Source organism: Vitis vinifera, chromosome 10, assembly GCF_030704535.1.
Source record: "Vitis vinifera cultivar Pinot Noir 40024 chromosome 10, ASM3070453v1".
NCBI classification, from domain to species: domain Eukaryota; kingdom Viridiplantae; phylum Streptophyta; class Magnoliopsida; order Vitales; family Vitaceae; genus Vitis; species Vitis vinifera.
Genome location: NC_081814.1, coordinates 4,191,496 through 4,210,814, shown reverse-complemented (window position 1 = coordinate 4,210,814; position 19,319 = coordinate 4,191,496). Strand labels below are relative to the sequence as shown.

At 35.1% G+C, this 19,319-nt stretch overlaps 4 protein-coding genes across 4 annotated transcripts; 3 read left to right on the top strand and 1 right to left on the bottom strand.

Annotated features, from left to right (window-relative positions):
- The first annotated feature begins 5,294 nt into the window (after positions 1 to 5,294).
- LOC104878738 (uncharacterized protein At5g39570) lies at positions 5,295 to 7,066 on the top strand. The gene has a single exon (XM_010649347.3). The coding sequence runs from the start codon at positions 5,849 to 5,851 to the stop codon at positions 6,929 to 6,931; it is 1,083 nt and encodes a 360-aa protein (XP_010647649.2). The 5' UTR covers positions 5,295 to 5,848; the 3' UTR covers positions 6,932 to 7,066.
- A 3,817-nt stretch (positions 7,067 to 10,883) lies between these two features.
- LOC100853952 (uncharacterized) lies at positions 10,884 to 12,275 on the top strand. Its single transcript, XM_003635135.4, has 2 exons — positions 10,884 to 11,396; positions 11,798 to 12,275. Exons 1-2 carry the CDS (start codon positions 10,934 to 10,936, stop codon positions 11,848 to 11,850), a joined length of 516 nt encoding a protein of 171 aa, XP_003635183.3. The 5' UTR covers positions 10,884 to 10,933; the 3' UTR covers positions 11,851 to 12,275.
- Positions 12,276 to 13,238: 963 nt separating this feature from the next.
- LOC100853869 (transcription factor DYT1) lies at positions 13,239 to 14,358 on the bottom strand. Its single transcript, XM_003635133.3, has 4 exons — positions 14,099 to 14,358; positions 13,832 to 14,005; positions 13,561 to 13,737; positions 13,239 to 13,479 (listed from the first exon to the last, which is right to left on the bottom strand). The coding sequence occupies exons 1-4, from the start codon at positions 14,288 to 14,290 to the stop codon at positions 13,408 to 13,410; spliced, it is 615 nt and encodes a 204-aa protein (XP_003635181.2). The 5' UTR covers positions 14,291 to 14,358; the 3' UTR covers positions 13,239 to 13,407.
- Positions 14,359 to 15,312: 954 nt separating this feature from the next.
- On the top strand, positions 15,313 to 16,862 carry LOC100255730 (small ribosomal subunit protein mS79 (rPPR3b)). The gene has a single exon (XM_002268600.5). It carries the CDS (start codon positions 15,489 to 15,491, stop codon positions 16,635 to 16,637), a length of 1,149 nt encoding a protein of 382 aa, XP_002268636.3. The 5' UTR covers positions 15,313 to 15,488; the 3' UTR covers positions 16,638 to 16,862.
- The last annotated feature ends 2,457 nt before the right edge of the window (positions 16,863 to 19,319 follow it).

Genomic DNA, 19,319 nt, shown 5'->3' with positions numbered 1-19,319 from the left:
AAATTTTAGTCTTCCCTTGGTGGGGTTGACACGGATAATTGACCCATGTTGAAAGCTACATTTCCTTGAGTCATCATTGAGTCTCTCACATTTCATGATCCCCTCTAAAATTGAATTTGGGACATTGATTGAATTATGGGTCATTCATTGTCCCATGTTTGTCTACATAAATTTTTGTAAATACTAAAGTTCTTGTGATGTTGAATTTAGGGTATTGATTGTTGAAAATAATTTTGATAAAATAACATGTCACATGTTCCTAGATTTGCTCATTATGAGAATGACCAAAATTCTCTAGATCAAGAATACAAGCAATGTAAAATTTTGAATTTATAAATGTTATGCCATGTGGCTCTTCTCTAAATGACATCACACTTGTAGCCCAAGAAATAAACAAAATAAAAAGAGGGTCAATTTTATTCTAATTGATCAAAGGACTTTCAATGGGGTTATATAAAGTGGTATTGTATTAGGTTTCATGATGGTAAGATGGAGTTGAGAGGAGGGTTGGACCTACTCTTTCTCTATCTTTTCTCTCTTGCCATAATTGCTAAAGAAAGAAAACCCCATACTCAAATTTGTATGTCCACACACATTTTCCCCCTTTTGCCCCTTACCTTGGATCACTTTTTCCCAAAGCCTCACCTTTATGGAAAGGGTAATTAGAATTTTCACAACACTAGAGGAATGGTGTAATTCCTTGAGGGAGGACACTCAAAAAAAAAAAAAATTCTTCTTCCACATTTGGAAATTCAAGCAGAGAAATCATTCTTGAGGCCTCCTCAAATGGGTGGTGAGTGATTCCCACAGTGGGTGAGTAGATGATTAAATATTTGGCCTCTCTTCACACTTGGCACAATTGGGTGAATAAGCTGAAGGGTTAAGTAACTTACCCTACATGATAATACAAACAAACTTCCTCCAACGATAATCATATGAAACAATATGCTTTGGACTATGTGAGATTAGGCCATTTGAGAATTGGTAGCATAGATTAGATGTAATCTCCTCATTTATGTTTCTGATTTAAGTCAAACAGAGGTGAGCTAAGCTGTTATCCTTTAAGACTACAATGTTGCTTGACTCCAAGAACAACATTCCAAAAAACCCACCAGAGAGGTTAAACTGCTCTTCTTAATTCACTAGGGATTTTGAGGGTATTAGGAACATTAATAGATGTGTAGAATAATAAATTCAAATGACCTTAGGCTATATCCACAGAAGAAGACATCAAGGAAGGGCTAGACCATATTTTAAGAATCCAACCCAACCGGTTAGACCTTTGAATTAGCTAAGGTTTTTGCCTATTTTTAAGGATTGTCCCATTAAAAACCTATTCATACGGTGACCAGGTTTGAGAACCAGTCCATTAATTATTTTTAATTTTATATTTTATTTCAAATTTTCATCATGAAAGACGTTTTGCTCTAACTCTAGATCCCAAACTCGAAATTTAGAACTCAACAAATTGAAGCGATATTTAGGTTTTTTTATATTATGAAAATTAGTAAATTATTAGAAAAATAACTTTTAAAATTTGAATTTATTTTGTTGCTATTTTTAATTATTTTTAGATGTATTTTTAATTGTTTATTATTATTTTAAATTCTAATAATATATAAATTATATATTTATGATGTTATATGAATTTTAAAATTAAATAAATTGTGAAGAAAAGAAAGTAACAATTTTGGTATAATAATGGAAATAAAAAAAATTCCAGTCTTTTTATTTTAAATAAAATAATGAGCTATTCCAGTACTCCAAATACTATTGAAATCTTTGTATTTTAAGATGTAAAAATAATGTAAATCATAACTTTTAAAAAAATATATATCTTTTTTAATAAATATTTATAAAAGTATACTGTCAAATATATATATTTTTTTTATGTTACTTTCATTTTTATTTTTTATGTATTATTTTTATTTAAAAAAAATTATAAATATGTTTTAAAAAAATATTGATCATTCCAACATTTTTATTATCATTTTTATGTAATAAAAATTGTGATAACACTGTGGACATTTGGCACCATCTTGTTTAAAAGAATTTGTCCATTTTTTTTATTTAGAAATTTAATTATATTCCTCCACCCTAAAAAAAAAAAGAAAAAAAAAGGAGAGACTAGAAAAATTTTCCATATCATTTATATTTTATAATAAGCCAGCTATAAACTTCATGAAAATTTTGAGAAAATTGAAAATTGGAAACTTGGAGCCCAAATAGCTATGAAAAACTAAGCAGAAATTAAGACCAGCAACAGTGTAAGGATAAGCCTAACCAAACAACATTCTAATTTGGACAAAATTCTATGTTTGGGAAAAGAAAATTTCCCATCATATCTCTTTTTTCCTTTCTTACTGGAAGATGCAAATTCCAGTGAGTAGTGCTCATGAATTGGAAAACCACAAGCTTGTCTACCATATTAATGGAGTCTACTTTGAATATTTCTGCAGTCAAATGTTTGACAAGCCAATCCCTTCTCCCCATATCAATGCTTATCTTCCTGATATCTTCAACATCAATTCCCTTCCCTTTCTCCCTTGGAATCTAACTCTATCATACTAAGGAATATACATATACTGAAGTCATTTCCATGAGGGTATAAATCCCTAACTGTCCACAAGCTAGAAGACTAGCTAGAGAACAGTCTTCTAAGAAAATTGTAGTTTAAAAAGTGACCACCCTACACAAATAAATAAGGGTTTTCATAGCCAACCTTCTTCCTTACTTTGTGCATATAATTTAGAACAAACTGGTTTTGTTTAACTGCTGACTTGATATTATATAGGGGAATGGGTTGATCACCTTAATTTACTCTCCTAAAATATGGCTGTTTGAGGGACTGAATTGTCGTTGACGTATCTCATCAGGCATTTTCCTGATCTTTGTTGAACTGGACTTTCATGGACTTAGTGATGTAATGGGCACCTAATCTTGTAGCCATTCGAATGGAAAATAAAATAGCGAATTCGTCAATGCCTTGAACCATTTTAGTCTTGGTTCCTTTTGAAGATTCGGCGTGTTTCATTGCCTACGAGTCAATTGTGGAGAAGAAAATGAGGGTCAGTGAGAGCGACTGAATACGTGATTACGTGAGTAGGAAGGCGTTAGATATATGCTTAACAAAAAACTTAGCCAAGGACTGAGCTCATAGGAAGTTCTGTAAAGAGTATTTTTCTCCATGTCAAATGAGAATTTTCACAGATTCCAGGCAAACAGGTTTGGTGAAAAGTAGAAGAGAAAAGCTTTTGCAGACTGTAATATTGGAGAAGTTGAGAAGAGAATAAGCTTCTGACAGACTCTCCCACTCCATGATTTTAGTCAATTAAGGTGCTTCTTTTTTCAGTATGGTTATTAGATAGCTCAGATTGGAACAAATGATGGGAGTGGGATGTGTGTGACATGCCTAGAGGAAGCGGAACCATGGCATGTATTGACATTGAAAAATAAATATCATCATCGGAATCTGAGACCGGGGGGTGGTTGTTCAAATCTGATAGGATGTAATCATTATTTAATGGTTTAAGATTTTAGTATCTTACGATTCCTTCTCAAACCAGGACCACTAGAAAACCCAGAGACAAAAAATCTTCAAAAGTAGCAGGAAAAAACAAGTAGAAAGATTTGAAAGAAACCCTTAAAAGAGGGTCATTTTCCCTGATTGTAAACCTCCTTCCTACGCACTCGCATTCCAAAATTTGTGCCTTGTGGCCCAAACTAGAGAATTTGGGCACTCCCACCATCCTAAGTCTAAATGGAGTCTAGGCCCAGCCTTGGACCAGCCTGGGTTTGATCCGAAGGTCTGAATTTGGCCTCTCATTCTCAAGCCCAATTTGTTGACCCTCCACCCTCAACATCACCTTTTGTAATCTCCCTCAACTTGATCCAAAGGGCCGAGTCATGTTTGCTGAGAAGAAATGGAAATAGAGAATTCTTTTTGATTGAAATGTGGTTTGCGGAGGTTGCTTGTATTGTTAGAAAGTTTAAGCAAATGAGGTTTTGTTTAGAAAGTATTTTTTAAAACAGTTTTAAAAAACAATTTTTAAAAATTGTTGTATGATATATTTTATAAAACAAAAATTCATTTAAAAATTTGAAATATTTTTAACTTGTTTTCTAGGCTTTTAAATATATTATAAAAATAACTTTTTCCATTTAATTCTTTATTTTTATTCACTCTCTATATTTAAATAATTATTTTTAAAACATTTTTTAGAATACAAGTGCAAATAACTGAAAATAATAAAAACATGTTATCATAATACAATTTAAAAAAAAAATTAGAAGTAAAATATTATTTCCTGTTTTTTAATTATTAAGTGAATTTTTCTTTTCTTTTTTTAATTCTGAATAATAAAAAAATTGACAGGCCTAGGGTTGGGCCTAGATTGTCAATTAACTGATTGCCCGCTATATAAGATGTGGTTTTTCTTTTGGGCAGAAAATGGATTCAAACTTGAAAAAGGGAAGGAATCTGAGCTAGTAAGCGAACGCTTTGCGCTGGTCCTAGATGGTTTACCAGACAAGCAAACCACCATAGAGGGCATTCAAAAAAATTTTCAAAGGATGGCTTCTTCTCATGTTGTAACTTATACTCAATCCCCTTTTTGTTAATCAACTGTTGTATAAAGCTCAATCCGTCGCAACGTGGTGGATAGCAATTGGCAACCAGTCATTTGGCACGGATATCTACCTAGATGCGAGAGGCCCCCTCCCACAAAGCAAGCTTAAATGCACTGCCTTCAACTAATACTGATCCTGTATTTAATTTTCCGACACAAAGCCTTTAGTAATAGAGAGAAAAGAAAAAGAAAGAGAGAACCACTCTTCTTTCTTGAAAAAAATTTGACGTTTCTTTTAATAATGTACATGTGTCTTCAAGTCACAAAGATTATTTTTAGAATTGTTACGACCTATTATGTATAAACAAAGCTCATAATATAAGAGATAATAAGAACATAACCGGCCGTTCCTGAGTGACTGAGAGAGATAGTCCTAAGCGACCGAGGTGGAGGTTGTCTGAATATATGCACCTCGGCTTCCCTTATAAATACTTATTCTTTTGGTGAGCTTATAGCTAAAAAGAATAAAAAGAGTGAGGGCAAAAGATAAAAAGTTTTTCCAGAGATTCAAAAGATTAAAGGGAAAAGGGGAACCAAGGTTGCTTCCAATCCCTACTTGCTTAAAAACAAAGGGAAAGGGTTCCTTTATAAAAAGGTAGGACCATTTGTCTCTTTCTTTCACGTGGTTTTGAACTGAGTGTGGAAACCCAGAGGCAAGAGTGTTGGTACTTTTCTCCCCATCACTGCATCTTTCTCCTACTGAAATTGCCTCCGTGGCTGGGCCACTATAGTTTTATCCAAGAGTCTTAATATCAGACCATACTCTCGGACCCATCAGCTCAACCCCACTATTTTTCACCTTTGAGGCACCATCATTCTCACTTACCAAGCAAGACACCATCTTTCACTCTAACCAACTAGTGAGGCCAAATTTCTTAAGATTCCTTTCCACTCGCCTCAGAGTGCTAAAAAGTAAACATTTCCATCATACCCGTTTTTCTTTTTGGTGCCCAGATGACAACAAATTCCTGTGCTTACATAAATGCATTTCCTCATTTTCATTATTATTGCTTCACACCCATTACCCTCGCCATGTGGCTAAGATTTGAGAGGCCTGGATTTTTCTAGTACGTATTGAAGAGTTATCCTGAAAGATTTCGGTCTGATTATGAATAAAAACCAGTTTCCCTTCTCTGAGGCTGTACAGAAGAGGATATGTAGTGGTGGCCTCCTTCCATGATTGCTGTCAGAGAGAAGAGAATAACAGAGTTGATTGATCTATGATGGCTTACTTTGGATCCAATTATTATGAGGCTGAGCCTGGTATCTACCTTCCAACCCCTAACGGTGGTGGTTATGATTTTGCTCCCAGCCACCACGCCTTAGCCCCTTACTCTGGCTATGAATTCAACGAGCCCAGCTTTTTCCAGTATGGTCCTAATCCTTTTGTCGGTGCTTATGATCCCGCCCCAAATCGGTCGACAATTTCTTACTCTGTCTCGACCGTCAGCCAGTCAGAGCTGGTTGTGTATGACCCTACTCCTTATGGCGGTGGCTATGATCCTTTCCACACCCAATTCACAGTCTCTTACAATAAGTCGGGGTTCAATGAGCCAGATTTTGAAGAGTATGATCCAACACCTTACGGCGGTGGGTATGATATTGCTCAAACCTATGGGAAACCCCTTCCCCCATCTGATGAAATATGCTATCCCCGTGATGCGCCGCAGGCCATTGCCCCATCTTTGGATCCATTGCCTAGTGGGAAAAAGGAGGAGGATCATGAATCTGCATCAGAACCACAGAAAGGCAGCCAACCGTCCAAGGCTAGTGAAGAAGAGCAAGAGCAGCAGTCGCATGGTGGCACAGAAGATGTGCTGAACAGGGGATATGAAAATGGCCATGGAAGCAATCTTGGGGAGCCTCTGGGATCTAGCCAGAGTGGAGAAATAGAGGGGAATTACTACGATGATTACTATCCTTGGACCGGTTATGAATATGACTACGGAAATGGAAGAAGTGACAAACACGAGAATGAGAAGCAAGTGCCTCAAGATCCATGGGGATACAGCCCAGAAGCAATGGACTTTTGTGAGAGTATTTTTGGTCATTGGCCCTGCCTGTACAAGCAGAAAAGGCACGGACATCAAGGAACCACGAATGAAGAAAGAAACAGCAACCAGTGGAAGGGAACTGAAGATTTTATCTTTGGAAGTTCATATCCTTACACCCATCAAAGCGATGAAGGAGGCAGCCATGGGGATGCCATCTATGGCTATGAAAGGCATTATCAGGAGCAACCTCATTATCCACAGGTTGAGAATGAAGAGAATTCATGGTTGAAGAAATTCAGCATATTTTGAACACTGCAGCATACTTGATCTCTGCTTTATTTCAATTTCCATTACCAATTGTTGTAAGTCACGCAATAATTCTTCAGATTTATTCGAGATCCGTCTATAGTTTTCATGAATTACATCAAAAGCACTGAATTATAACCGATAGAACATGTTATGTTTCAGAAAATTTCCAGTTTGTTCAAACAGTTGATGGGAAATGGAAAGAATTTGGTCAGGGGAGATCCCCACATTGCGTCATAAAATGCGCATCAATTATTAGACTTTACGATTGTGGCCAAACTTAGTGATGAAAATTTGTCTGCAACTGGCTCTATTTGCGTTGGGTCTAGTTGTCTTCTTATCCTTCATAACACAATTGTTAAGTGGTAGACCAAATTAAACAAATCAATACATAGGAAGAATTTAAAAACATCAGTTTGGTGATGGTAAGTTGGTAACACAATGCCTAGTAATCTCATCAATCATTTGATATTTTGAATGGGCTGGTTCACATCAAGCAGAATATCCTTCCTCCCTCTAGACTGTTTAACAATACATGCAATCCAAGAAAGCCACATTATATGTACATTAATGGTTATAAATTAATACAAATTCTATTACCCAAAAACATATAAATATAAAAAAAATAAAAAATAAAGCCATCAATATTGGGAATTTCATTACAATAAATAATTTAACTATCGTAAGAGCATCTTGTCAATATTATATATTTTCAAGGATAAAAATATTTATTTTAATGAAATATCGGTAATTTGATTCTATGAATATATTGGGAAATATCGATCAAAATTTTAATAAAAAAATATTGATTGGATGAAAATTGATCAAAACTTGTAGAAATATTGGTGAATTTTTTTTTAAATAATAATAATATATATATATATTGAAATTGATTTGTTGAAGAAATTGGTACACTCATGATATAATTTATAATATTTAGCAATAATATCATGTGTGTGGATAAAAAAAATATGAATTTCATAAGTGTACCCTCATATTAATTTATAATAAATATTTGATTTTATTAAATACCAATAATTTATACATATTATACACTAATGATTCACTTCAGTCCTAAAATAAAAATCAATGCGGTTTCATAATTTTATTAGACAAATAAATCTTATCTTGTTGGAGACAATATTAACACCATTATAGAGTTTTGTTAGTGTTGATTGTAAAAACAAACATGTCATGCATAAGCATCTCGATCCTATTCATCGTCTCACCAGAGAAATCATCTTTTATCGTTGGATCAAGTCCATATTGAAAATGGATGAAATCTAGCTATTGTGATACTTTTCAGTAATTGTCGAAAGTTGCTTAAAATGTAAGAAAGGTTCTCCTAATTCAAGTGAGAGATATATTTTAAAACAGAAGAACAAGTGCAACATAGAATTCTAAAGAGAGGGGCATCAATGGGGTTGCCCCCTTTTTTTCTCTTTTTGTTTGAGGTTGTTAAAGGTTTTTTAAATTTAATTCCATCATAATATAAGGACCAATCATGACAGGCCAGGCCTATGAGGTTCAAAATTAATCATTTTCCTTTTTTTCAAACACATGGAGGGGGTAAAATGAAGCTCATGACTCTGCATTTACACTTGGAATTCCCTTTGGAATGTTCCTCAGATTGTGGGATGCTGCCCCCTGTTTTTACAAACCCAACCCCAACCCCAATTCATCCTATATATACATATTTTTAATGAAATTAACTCTAGTTTAAAATTGATGATTATTATTCATAATTAAGGCATGAAAAAATGTGATTTTAATTACTTGAGAATGCCCCCTAACGCTTCAACATCACCTTCTGTAACAGTATTGCCGTATTATTAACACCCCCATTAATTTAGTTTTTTGTCACATTAAATCACTATTTATCATAATGTAAGAGCACCCATTACTACTATAGTCTCTATGGATCAAAGGTACAAATAATTTTTATTTTTTTTTTATTTTTTTTAATTTTATAAAATATTTGAATAAATTTAAGGTATAAGGGATTGGAAAGACATGAACCTAAGATTTACTACTTCGGGTTGGTGGAAAAAAACAATAGGAGGGACAGAAAAGAAGGTGGGAAGGAGTTGGCAAGGCAGGCCCAAGAAAATAAAAGGCAGAAGACACTCCAATCAACACATGTACGACCATATAATTAGGGAAGGGCAAGGAGTCATGAAAATGATTATGTATTGTTTCGTATTATTAAAATACAGCATTAGCTTTTGTGGCCTTTGATTTCTCTGCTGTCCTGTTGAGTCTCACCCTCACCCTCACCCTGGGTTTATGGGACATTCAATTACGTTAATACCCTCGATTGGGTTCATACTGGATTGGGCACTATTGGACAGCTTACATCCTCCACTCTAATCATATCATTATCAAATTTATTTTTAAACTAATTTTTGTGACATTTACCTTCGTAATTAAGGTAGCGATTCACGATCATTCTGATCTGTTTCTTGTCTATTTCATTGATGGAAATTGATAAAATAATAATAATTCAGGAAATAGAGAGCAACAAGAGCATAATTCTGGGGTCCGAGGTATTTAATTCTAATCCTCTTTGTCCATGTTAGTGTGCGATTAAAGAAGGAGTAGAAGATTGAGGAGGGTATAATATCCACCGTTGGATGAGGTGTGGGCCCGGCCAATCAGGTTGTTCTTCTTTTATTAGTCATTCCTTGGCCTCGGCTGAGTGGTGTGAGCCGTTTCTTTCTGACACGATTCGTCCCTGGCCCTCTCCCTGTTCTCCACCACATCCAGTTGCCTTATGCCAGGTCAGCATATGCAAATTTAGTGAATCACCCCCCTGTGAAGAATTTTTAATGTCTATCCTTAATAATGGAATCCGAGATTTAAATATTTCTCATAAAAAAAATATTTTTTTCTTATCATATTTAGTTATTTATTTTGAAATATATATATATTCTTATACTATATTTGGGTCTGAGAAATGTAAAAAAATAATTATAATAATAATAAAATTTTTCATTTAATAAATTATTTCATTTCTTTAAATTTATTTTTCTTATTTCTTATAACAAGATTAAATAATTATAAAATATATAAATTTAATATATATTTTTTTATAGTAAAATCTATGAGAAAATCATTTTTCTTTAACATTATTTTTTTTCTCAATATTTTTCAAAACCAAATATAATCTTAATAAATGCACTATTTCTAAAATTATATTTGGTTTCTAAAATTAACTTTTTATTATTAAATACCTAGAAAAAAAATAACAAAAATTAAGGAAAAAAAGAGAGAAATATTAATCATTTTCTTCTTATTTTCCTTTTTCTTTAAAAAAAGAGTGATGAAAGTTTTCCAAAAATACATTTATTAGATAATTTAATTTTTTTTTACCTTTCCTTTTTTAGGAATAACTAAATAAAATCAAAATTATATAATTCTTCTTTATAACTTAAACAAAATTTTCCTGTGCCTTAAGGAGTTCTTATTTATTATTGTTCTTATTTATTTGAAAATTTAAAAATAATAGCCACAATAATTAGTAATTACTAGGCTGTCTCCGAATATTTTTCATTATAAAGACTCTATCATATTAATAATGATAAATGTATTTTTCCATTTTATAGAAAAAATATATAAACTATCATTAAATCTTATGAAGGGTTCTTGTGAAAATAAATTATTATTATTATTTTTTTTTAAACAGCCTCTTAAATGCAACGCTACATGATCCAAAAAATAATTTTTAGTTTATAAAAATTATCAAGCAATATATTGTGACAATAAATAAAGTAATTTAATGGGAAATTGGCATGGAATACAGATAAGAAAAATTGACATGGAGGTTATTTTGGTAATATCATAAACCAAAAAAGAAAAAACAAATCATTATTTTTACCTAAAACCAAAAATATCAGGAAGGGTAGTGTGGTCTATTCAACTTTGCCAACTCATTTTTAAACAGTCCCTTTCTGAGCCCAGTGTGTCACTGCAAAACCTGAGCAGCAGCCACCAGCCAGATCAGCCATGGATTCTCTGCTGCTTCTTCTCCTGCACCATCGTCACAGACCCTTCGCAATGTCTTCGATGCTCACCATTTCTGCAATTCTCGTTCTTCTCCCGTTCACCAACTCGTACTCCATACAGGACCTCCTCCGAAGCAGAGGCTTGCCAGCAGGGCTCTTCCCGAACAACGTGAAATCCTACAATCTGGACCAGAGGGGGCGTTTGGAGGTGTACTTGGAGGGACCCTGCATGGCCAAGTTCGAGAACAGAGTCTACTTTGAGAGGGTGGTCACGGCCAATCTCAGTTACGGTGGGCTCATCGGAGTGGAGGGTCTGACTCAGGAGGAGCTATTTCTATGGCTTCCGGTTAAGGACATCATTGTCGACGATCCCAATTCCGGTCTCATTTTGTTTGACATTGGTCTTGCTCATAAGCAGCTTTCTCTTTCTCTCTTTGAAGATCCTCCTGTTTGTAAACCTCAAGGTACTTTTTCTCTCCAGTTTTTCAATTTTTGGCCTCTGATTTTGTTCTGGGTCTGAGCCTCCATGCTTGTTTGTTGCATTGTTTACTGGGTCTCCTCTTTTTTCCGTTTGGTTGTTGAGAAACTAGAGAAAGAGTAAAGAGAAAAAAAAAACTGAGACTTATATTGGAAACTGGAATTAGCTCGCGTACAATTGTTTGCTGAATTGGGTAGCCATGAACAAACTTAACCTTTTAATAATGTTTTCTTTCCCCTTAGTTTTATGTGCAGTCAAACAGAGGATTACTGAGTTTCAATTTTATAACTTCGAGTCTTGTGTGGAATCGTTAATTTTCAATTGCATTTCTCAAATGAATCCAAGGGTTTCCTGAAATTTAACCGTGAAATTAAATATATCATGCAGGGGTTTTGGAGATCAGCGGGAGGAAGAATAAGGAGTTCCAAACCCAGAGATGAGATGAAAGACGAACTCCACCCTTTGAGATGATTTCCTTTCTTTTTCTTTTTGGACCTTCGTGTTTTTTTTTTTTTGGAAAAGAAAAAGTTGGATTAAGGTTCTTAGATGCTATTAGACCTGTAAAAAAAAAAAAAAAAAAAAAAAATTAAAAATTGGGTATAAGATTTGGGAATCATAAGAGAATTTTTTTTCCAAGTTCTTAATTCATACAGATATGAAAAGAAAAAAAAAACGAATCTTAAGTGATTGTGTTCATCACTTAATCTACTTATCTCTGAGGATTGTTTTAATTTAATAAAGCTTCTTTTCCCCAATAAGGGAATGAAGTTTGGGTTTTGTGTGATCCAGATTCTCATGTAAATGAAGTTGAATTGAGACACCTTTCTGCCAGAAAATTAAAATTATGATAAGGTTGTATCTTTTCTTTTTCTTTTTCTTTTTTTGTGGCAGAAATAGGCAAAAACTGAACTGATATTTTGGTGCCATCAATTATTTTGCAAAATTGGGAAAAAAATAGAGGAGATTCTTTATGAAGTAAGCCCAACCTTTTATAATAATTGATTTGGACAACTCAGGCTGCAAATGCTTAACCCAGAGTGGTAGGGCATAATTGAGATCCCAACTCCAGTCAAGGCCGGGTTATGTTCTGGTCCTTAGCATAGGACAACCATATTGGACTGAATGGCTTGGCCTATGTGGACCCATATGTCTGTGTTGTCCCTGTAAGCCTGATTCCATTCTATCTAGGACTCCTTATTATTCATCTAAGTCTTCCAAAATTACCTTACTTTAATACACCTCACCAACTTGAGTCCAGTCGGGTCTGTTCTGGGGTTGGGCAGCTTGTGGAAGCCACAGACATGGGGTTTTCTTGGGCTCCTCCCGTAGGTTTTTTTGAAGGGTATTGGAGGTTGTGTTTTGGGTTCAGATTGGCTACTGTTTTTTTAACTTTTCACACAGCGGAAGTTAACCAGGTGTGTACCTCAGTTGAAGGTCATGGGTGGTTTTGGATTACAGTGGGATTTTGCTTACTGGGCTGTAGGCCCCCTTTCACTTTAGGTTTGTTTTGTGGGGTTCATTTATTTACCTTTCCTTGGGTCATGGAAAAATCTTTATTCTATGGACCTGCAGGATGGTGAGGTTATTTATATATTTATTCCATCTTCTTGTCAAAGGAACATTGTGCATCTCATGTATTCTGTAATGCTTTGCCAACTAAGCTCTGTCACAGATTTTCCCAACAAATTTGTAAACAAAAAGACCAGTGAATGACCTGTTAGCAATTAGCAGTAGGAGAAACCTGCCCATATATGAAAAGTTGCAAGCTTTTGAATTGATTGAGTGAGCTTCTGTAGTCTTTTACCCTCAAGCTCCAGTGGGCAAGGTGTTGAAATGGTTTTCTCCATACATTAGATTCCATTAAATGCAGAAATTTCATATAGTTTCTCACTTATCAGACCCATTGGTATGACTTCAAAGCAGAGAAATAGCCAGCAGCTGTAGTCAGAAATAGACTAACCTAGACTAATCAAGAGAGAATGAATTATCAATGATGCTTATATGCCTTTAATAATCTCCTGCAGCAACTCCCTGGTTTCTGCAGCTGCAAAGGTCTCACCATAAATTCCCTGAAACCATGTTACATGTGTCAATTCAAGCTTACGAAAACCGATCAAAGCATGAAGAAAGTAGTTCTTCTCCTAGCTCACCTCCACGCATGCGGTAATAAGAATTGCTCCTTTGGAGGTAGTAACAGAGGTATCTGTAAATTCAAAGCCAAGAAAGTTCATGGCTTCTACCAGTTTTGTGAAGCTACTCCTCTTTTTCTGAATTACTATCTTCAACCAGAATTTATTCCCATCTATATTAGTCACTTCAACATCTTCCTGCAATGATCAATACCAAAAAAACACTAATCATTATGAAAAAATCTATATGTTTTACAAACTAATAGTATGCAGAACCAATGGAATATATAACCTCGATTCCACATTTGTTCATCTCTTCTGCAGCATCAATGGTTTCGCTCCTCTGCTTTGCTTCCTCTTCAGAGGATGCTTCCATTTCAAGAAGCTGGTCACTGAGGTCCTTCACATTCTTCTGAAGTTCCTTAATGTAAGTGATGGCATCCTCAATAATGGTGGCTTTATTCATCTAAAACCAGGCGACGAACCAAAATTAAAAAATAATGAAAAAAGTAAGGTCTGTTATATTGAATGAAGAGAAATTCAGGTTCTGGGTAGTCACATTTGTGATGATAGGGACTAATGCCCGCAGAGCAAGGAGCCTATCACTGAGTTTCTGCCTCCTCCGCCTCTCCGCTTGAAGGTTCTTAGATTTGTATTCCCTTTCTTGCCCTCTCATTCTCATCCTCCCTTTGCCACTACCTGCTCCTTCACTTACGCATGATCCATCTGGGGCACAGTCCGCATATTCCATTGTGGAGATTGGTCACTGTCAGTGTTAGAAAAATGAGAAAGCAGAGAGCTCCTGAACTGGCACATATATATAATAAGTAGGAGATGGGGGTGATTGGTTATGAAACTGCACCTCACAAGACCAACACTTGTTCTGGAGAGAGAGAGAGAGAATTTTCATGGTGAGGGGTTGTTGAGTTTTCGTACAGTCTCACAATGATCAGTTCAGTTGGTGTGAGTTCCAATTGGGCAATTCAGTTCAGTTCTCACTTGTTGGAATCCTAGTAACTCAGCTCATAACATAATGGCTCCACTGCACCAATCTTCATCGTTAATCCATGGATGTGGAGTCCTTGCACGGCTGGGATTAGATCACAGGGTTATTGGTATCTAATATCAACCATCCATTTCCGGGTGCTGAAAAAAAGAGCTGCTAAGTGACTCTTCATATAGAAACTGAAAAGTGTGTTGGCGGTTAGGACTATTGACTGGAAAGTACAAGGGAGTTGTTAGGCCACGGTGTCTTCTAGCTAAAGTACAGTTTGATTCTTTAAGAGTGGGATAAATTTACATGCTAATTTGGTAAAAATTTAAAAATTCAAAATCCCATTATATGGAAACAATTTAAATAAAGAAATGGACTAGGGTCAAGATTATAAATTTGGATCAAATTAAGAGCTTGTTTGATCATGTTTTTAAAAACAAAAAATCATTTTTAAAAGTAAAATAAAATAAAAAATAATTTTTAGAAAATAAGTATAAATCATCTTTATCAGTTTTTAAAAATAAAAGAAAAATATAAACTTGCTTCGTCATTTTTTTAAAACTTATTCTTAAAAATAAGTTTCAAAAAATATAGTTTTGTTAAAGCTATTGTTCAAAATATTTTTTTTTATTAGTTTAAAAATCATATTTTGAGACTCCCTTTTGATACAAATTTAGATATTTTGAAATAAAAATTATAATTTTAAAATAAAATTTTAAATTTGTACTAATTTAATTAATATTAAAATAGGCTCAACCATATTTTGGCAAGGCCATATAATATTTTTTTTCCTTAAAAATTAAAATGTAGGAAAACCTAGTCTGAAAAATTAGTTTTAAAGATGGAGCGAAATTATTATTCCAAAACCCTAAGTCGTAACCAGTAAGCAGCCTAAAACCCTTCTTCCCAAGAAGAAACAGCAAGGCCGAATCACAAACGCTGTCCAGACTAAACGATGTCGTTTCTCTCGCGCCGACTCTACCGCGCCTTCTCCACTTCCACAGCTGCAACAGCCCAGGCCACCGGCAACCTTGAATCCGTATTCAAGGACATCTACCGTGAACGCAACCTCAAAAGACTAGTCCAGAAGTTTAAGAAGTCCTCCGAGCTAGACCGGTTTCGAACCAAAACCGGCATCTACGAAGAGACGGTTCGCCGACTCGCCTCGGCCAAGCGCTTCAGATGGATCGAAGAAATCCTCGAAGAGCAGAAGAAGTACAAAGATATTTCCAGAGAAGGCTTCGCGGTTCGGCTTATCACTCTTTATGGGAAATCAGGTATGTTCGACCATGCGTTCAAGGTGTTCGATGAAATGCCGGACCAGAAATGCGAGCGCTCCGTGTTGTCGTTCAATGCCCTTCTTGGGGCGTGCGTTAATTCTAAGAAGTTCGATAAGGTTGAGGGGTTTTTTAGTGAATTGCCGTCAAAGTTGTCGGTTGAACCAGACTTAGTTTCATACAATATTGTGATTAACGGGTTATGTGATATGGGCTCCATGGACTCCGCTGTTGGTATGCTAGATGAAATGGAGAAGAAGAGTTTGGAGCCGGATTTGATAACGTTTAATACCCTTTTAAATGGGTGTTATACGAGCGGTCGTTTTCTAGATGGAGAGAAGATCTGGGGTCGAATGGAAAAGAAGAACATTCTCCCTGATATTAGGAGTTACAATGCAAAGTTGGTTGGATTGGTATCAGAGAAGAGAATGTTGGAAGGGATTGGCCTAGTTGAAGAAATGCAGACTAAGGGTATTAAGCCTGATGGGTATAGTTTCAATGCTTTGATCAAAGGCTTTTGTAATGATGGGAAGGTGGACGAGGCTACTAATTGGTATGGAAAAATGAGAGAAAATGATTGTTTACCTGATAAATTAACTTTTGCAACACTTGTTCCCCTTTACTGTGAGAAGGGCTCTTTTGATCAGGCTTTTGAGCTGTGTAAGGAGATCTTCAACAGGAAGTGCCTAGTTGATGAGGTGTTATTGCAGAATGCAGTTGATGGATTGGTTAAGGGAGGTAAAGTTGTGGAGGCCAAGAAACTTGTGCAGCTGGGGAATTCAAATAGCTACCGTCGTTATAACCTGAAAATTCCCACAGACAAGTAGTGGAATCACTCTGTTATTCTTATTTCAGTATGTGTTCTAGTTCCTTTATGATTGTTCAACTATTTTTCTTATTTAAGGCAAGATTCTTATAGAGCTTGAGGGCTGAATAAGTACTTGAGTTTTGGTCAGAAAATGCTTTAATCAGGTACTAACAACCATTTTTGTGTTCACTCTTATTTTTGAATTTCTTGTGGCAATTAACTAGATACCTTTTCTTGCTGGTGATCTCACTGATTATTTGTTTTTAATTTAATTTTCAAATTTGTTAATAGGCATACCGGTGACATTTGGTCTTAAATCTTGATATCGAACAATTCAACTAAGAATGCTTTCATTAGCTCAATAGTTGGAAATGTAGCATGTCATTTTGTTATATGTTTTTGTTTTCACTAAATAACTTTGTTATATTGTTAATATATGTTGCATGGTATCATTTCATTTTCTTATATGTTTATGTATCTCACTAAATAACTTTGTTAGATTGTTATATATGTTGCATGGTGTCATTTTATTCAGTTGACAGTTTTTAAGGTTTTCTCTAGATTTTGCATGCGTAACTTATAAATTTTGATGTCTAGCTCAAGAAGATTGAAAAGAAAAGCACTTGTAATCCTTATAATTTATGGTACATGCTTTGTGCATATTTTAAGCTTAGTGAAGGTTGAAAACTCAAGGACTGAGTTTAGTTTGGTAACTAGATTCACTTTAACTGAAGTTGAAATCCTTATATAATAAAACATGATGTTTCAGTTTCAATGTTCAGTAGATTTACGAACATAATTCTGATTTCCTGGATGACTAGATATAAACTTCTTGGATGATTTCTTTAAATTATCTTATGTAATAGGTGATGGCTGGTATTAACAAAAGAAAGGGGACAACCTGAGTAAAAATGTGAAAATATGACAGAACCCCTAAAGAAATTAGGGGAAAAAAATTAAGGGTAATGGAGGGAAAAGAGCAAAAGAATAAACAGAACCACCTATCACCTAGTACTATACATCACCCAATGCTCAATTCTTCAATAAAATCCAAAAATGATCAATTAGGATTCATATTATACATAGACAATATCATTTTTTGTAAGTTTTCAAACTGAAATTTTATAGGTCTTTTACTCTCACCACAAACCTCAAGTCATGCTTAAAGAGGCTGCAGCTGACACCTGTCTCCAGATTCCCATGAGCTTACTGAGCCATTTAACCAGTTATTGCTTCAAAGTCTTGCAGAAGATCTATTGAATAAAAAAAGAACAAGATGAATCAGAAGATGATCCACACTCTTCCCATCCCTGTTGTGCATATTACATCAATTTGGGATGCTCCTTCCTCTTTTCACTAAGTTGTCAATAGTAATGAGATTTGCCCAATTTACTGTCTACACAGAAGAAGCCACTTTGGGACCCTGAATTTCTCTTACAGGGAAGCCAACAACACTATATTCCCTCTCCTTGTAAAAGGACCTAATAAGAATGTTTTATTCAAAGGCATCCTCAGAATGATATCATCCTCCTTTTTCAGGCTCACCTGAATGTGTGCAAAAATGAAACAACCTCCTCCAGCTTTCAGCCATGGAAGAGTCTAGTAAATCTTGGAACCCGAAAGCTACCTGCATTCCCTTGGGCCCAAGTCCAACTTCTATATTTTTATGCTTTCTGGATCAGTTGGAAAGAGTATAGAGAAGTTGCAAAGAAATTTTCTGTAGGGTAGGCTAGAGAAGAAGACTTGCTGAGGTAATGGGAAAATAATTTGTTGCCCAAAGTAGGGGGTTGGGTTAGGCATCAGGTATTAGGAAAAGATGAACAAGGAAAATTCTGACACATCTTATTGGAGGCTCTTGTGCAAAAATATGTCAGTCCTAAGTTTATTGTAAAGGGTTTTCTTACCTGCTTTTGATAGGAGAATAAAATTTATCAAAAAGGAGCCTAACAAAAATGGTGGCACCAGAAGTTTATAAAGAGTGCAAAAGGTGAGAAAAAGGGGGAAAAAAGCATATTCTAAACTTCCTAGCCCTTTCTAGAGAGTTAATAAAGTGAGTTAAGATCTAGAATTAAAGTCCTAGGGGATCATATTCCAAGAATACAAAGTATCTAAAGAAACTCTTCACCTTCACTTCCAAACTTTCCATACCAAAGATCTTCTATTCCACCCTAACCAAATACACAAATCAAGCAAACATGGGCAGAAATCCAGAACCTCCTACCACTTGTTCTAACAAAATATCCAAGTCAGCCAAACAATTATTCCTTGTATGACCAGGGACACACCTGAGCAATACCAAATAGAGAGAATGATATAGCCCATAAGTTTGTGTCAAACCATTGAGAATGAAAATTTGATTAGTTAACTCCTCATCTCACTCACAAAGCTTTTTGGTCTTGAACATTATCTGTTTTAAAAGTGCCCTAGTTTGCAATTATAGTCTGTAAAGCTATTTAACAATCAAGTAGAGCTTTTGGGTAATCCAAAAGCTGCATTACATGGTTCTGATCAAAATAAAAAAGAAAAAGCTGCTCTAAATGGGGGCTAAGTATGACTAAAAGTGGAATGTTGGGTCATGAAGGTAAGGGGCCATTTGATATGGGGTTCTTGAAAGATATTAGGAGAGTTTACGGTTGGTTCTCTGCCCAGATTCAAGGTGCCAGAATAATTCTGGCTCAATGATTAGTTTGGAGAGGGGAGA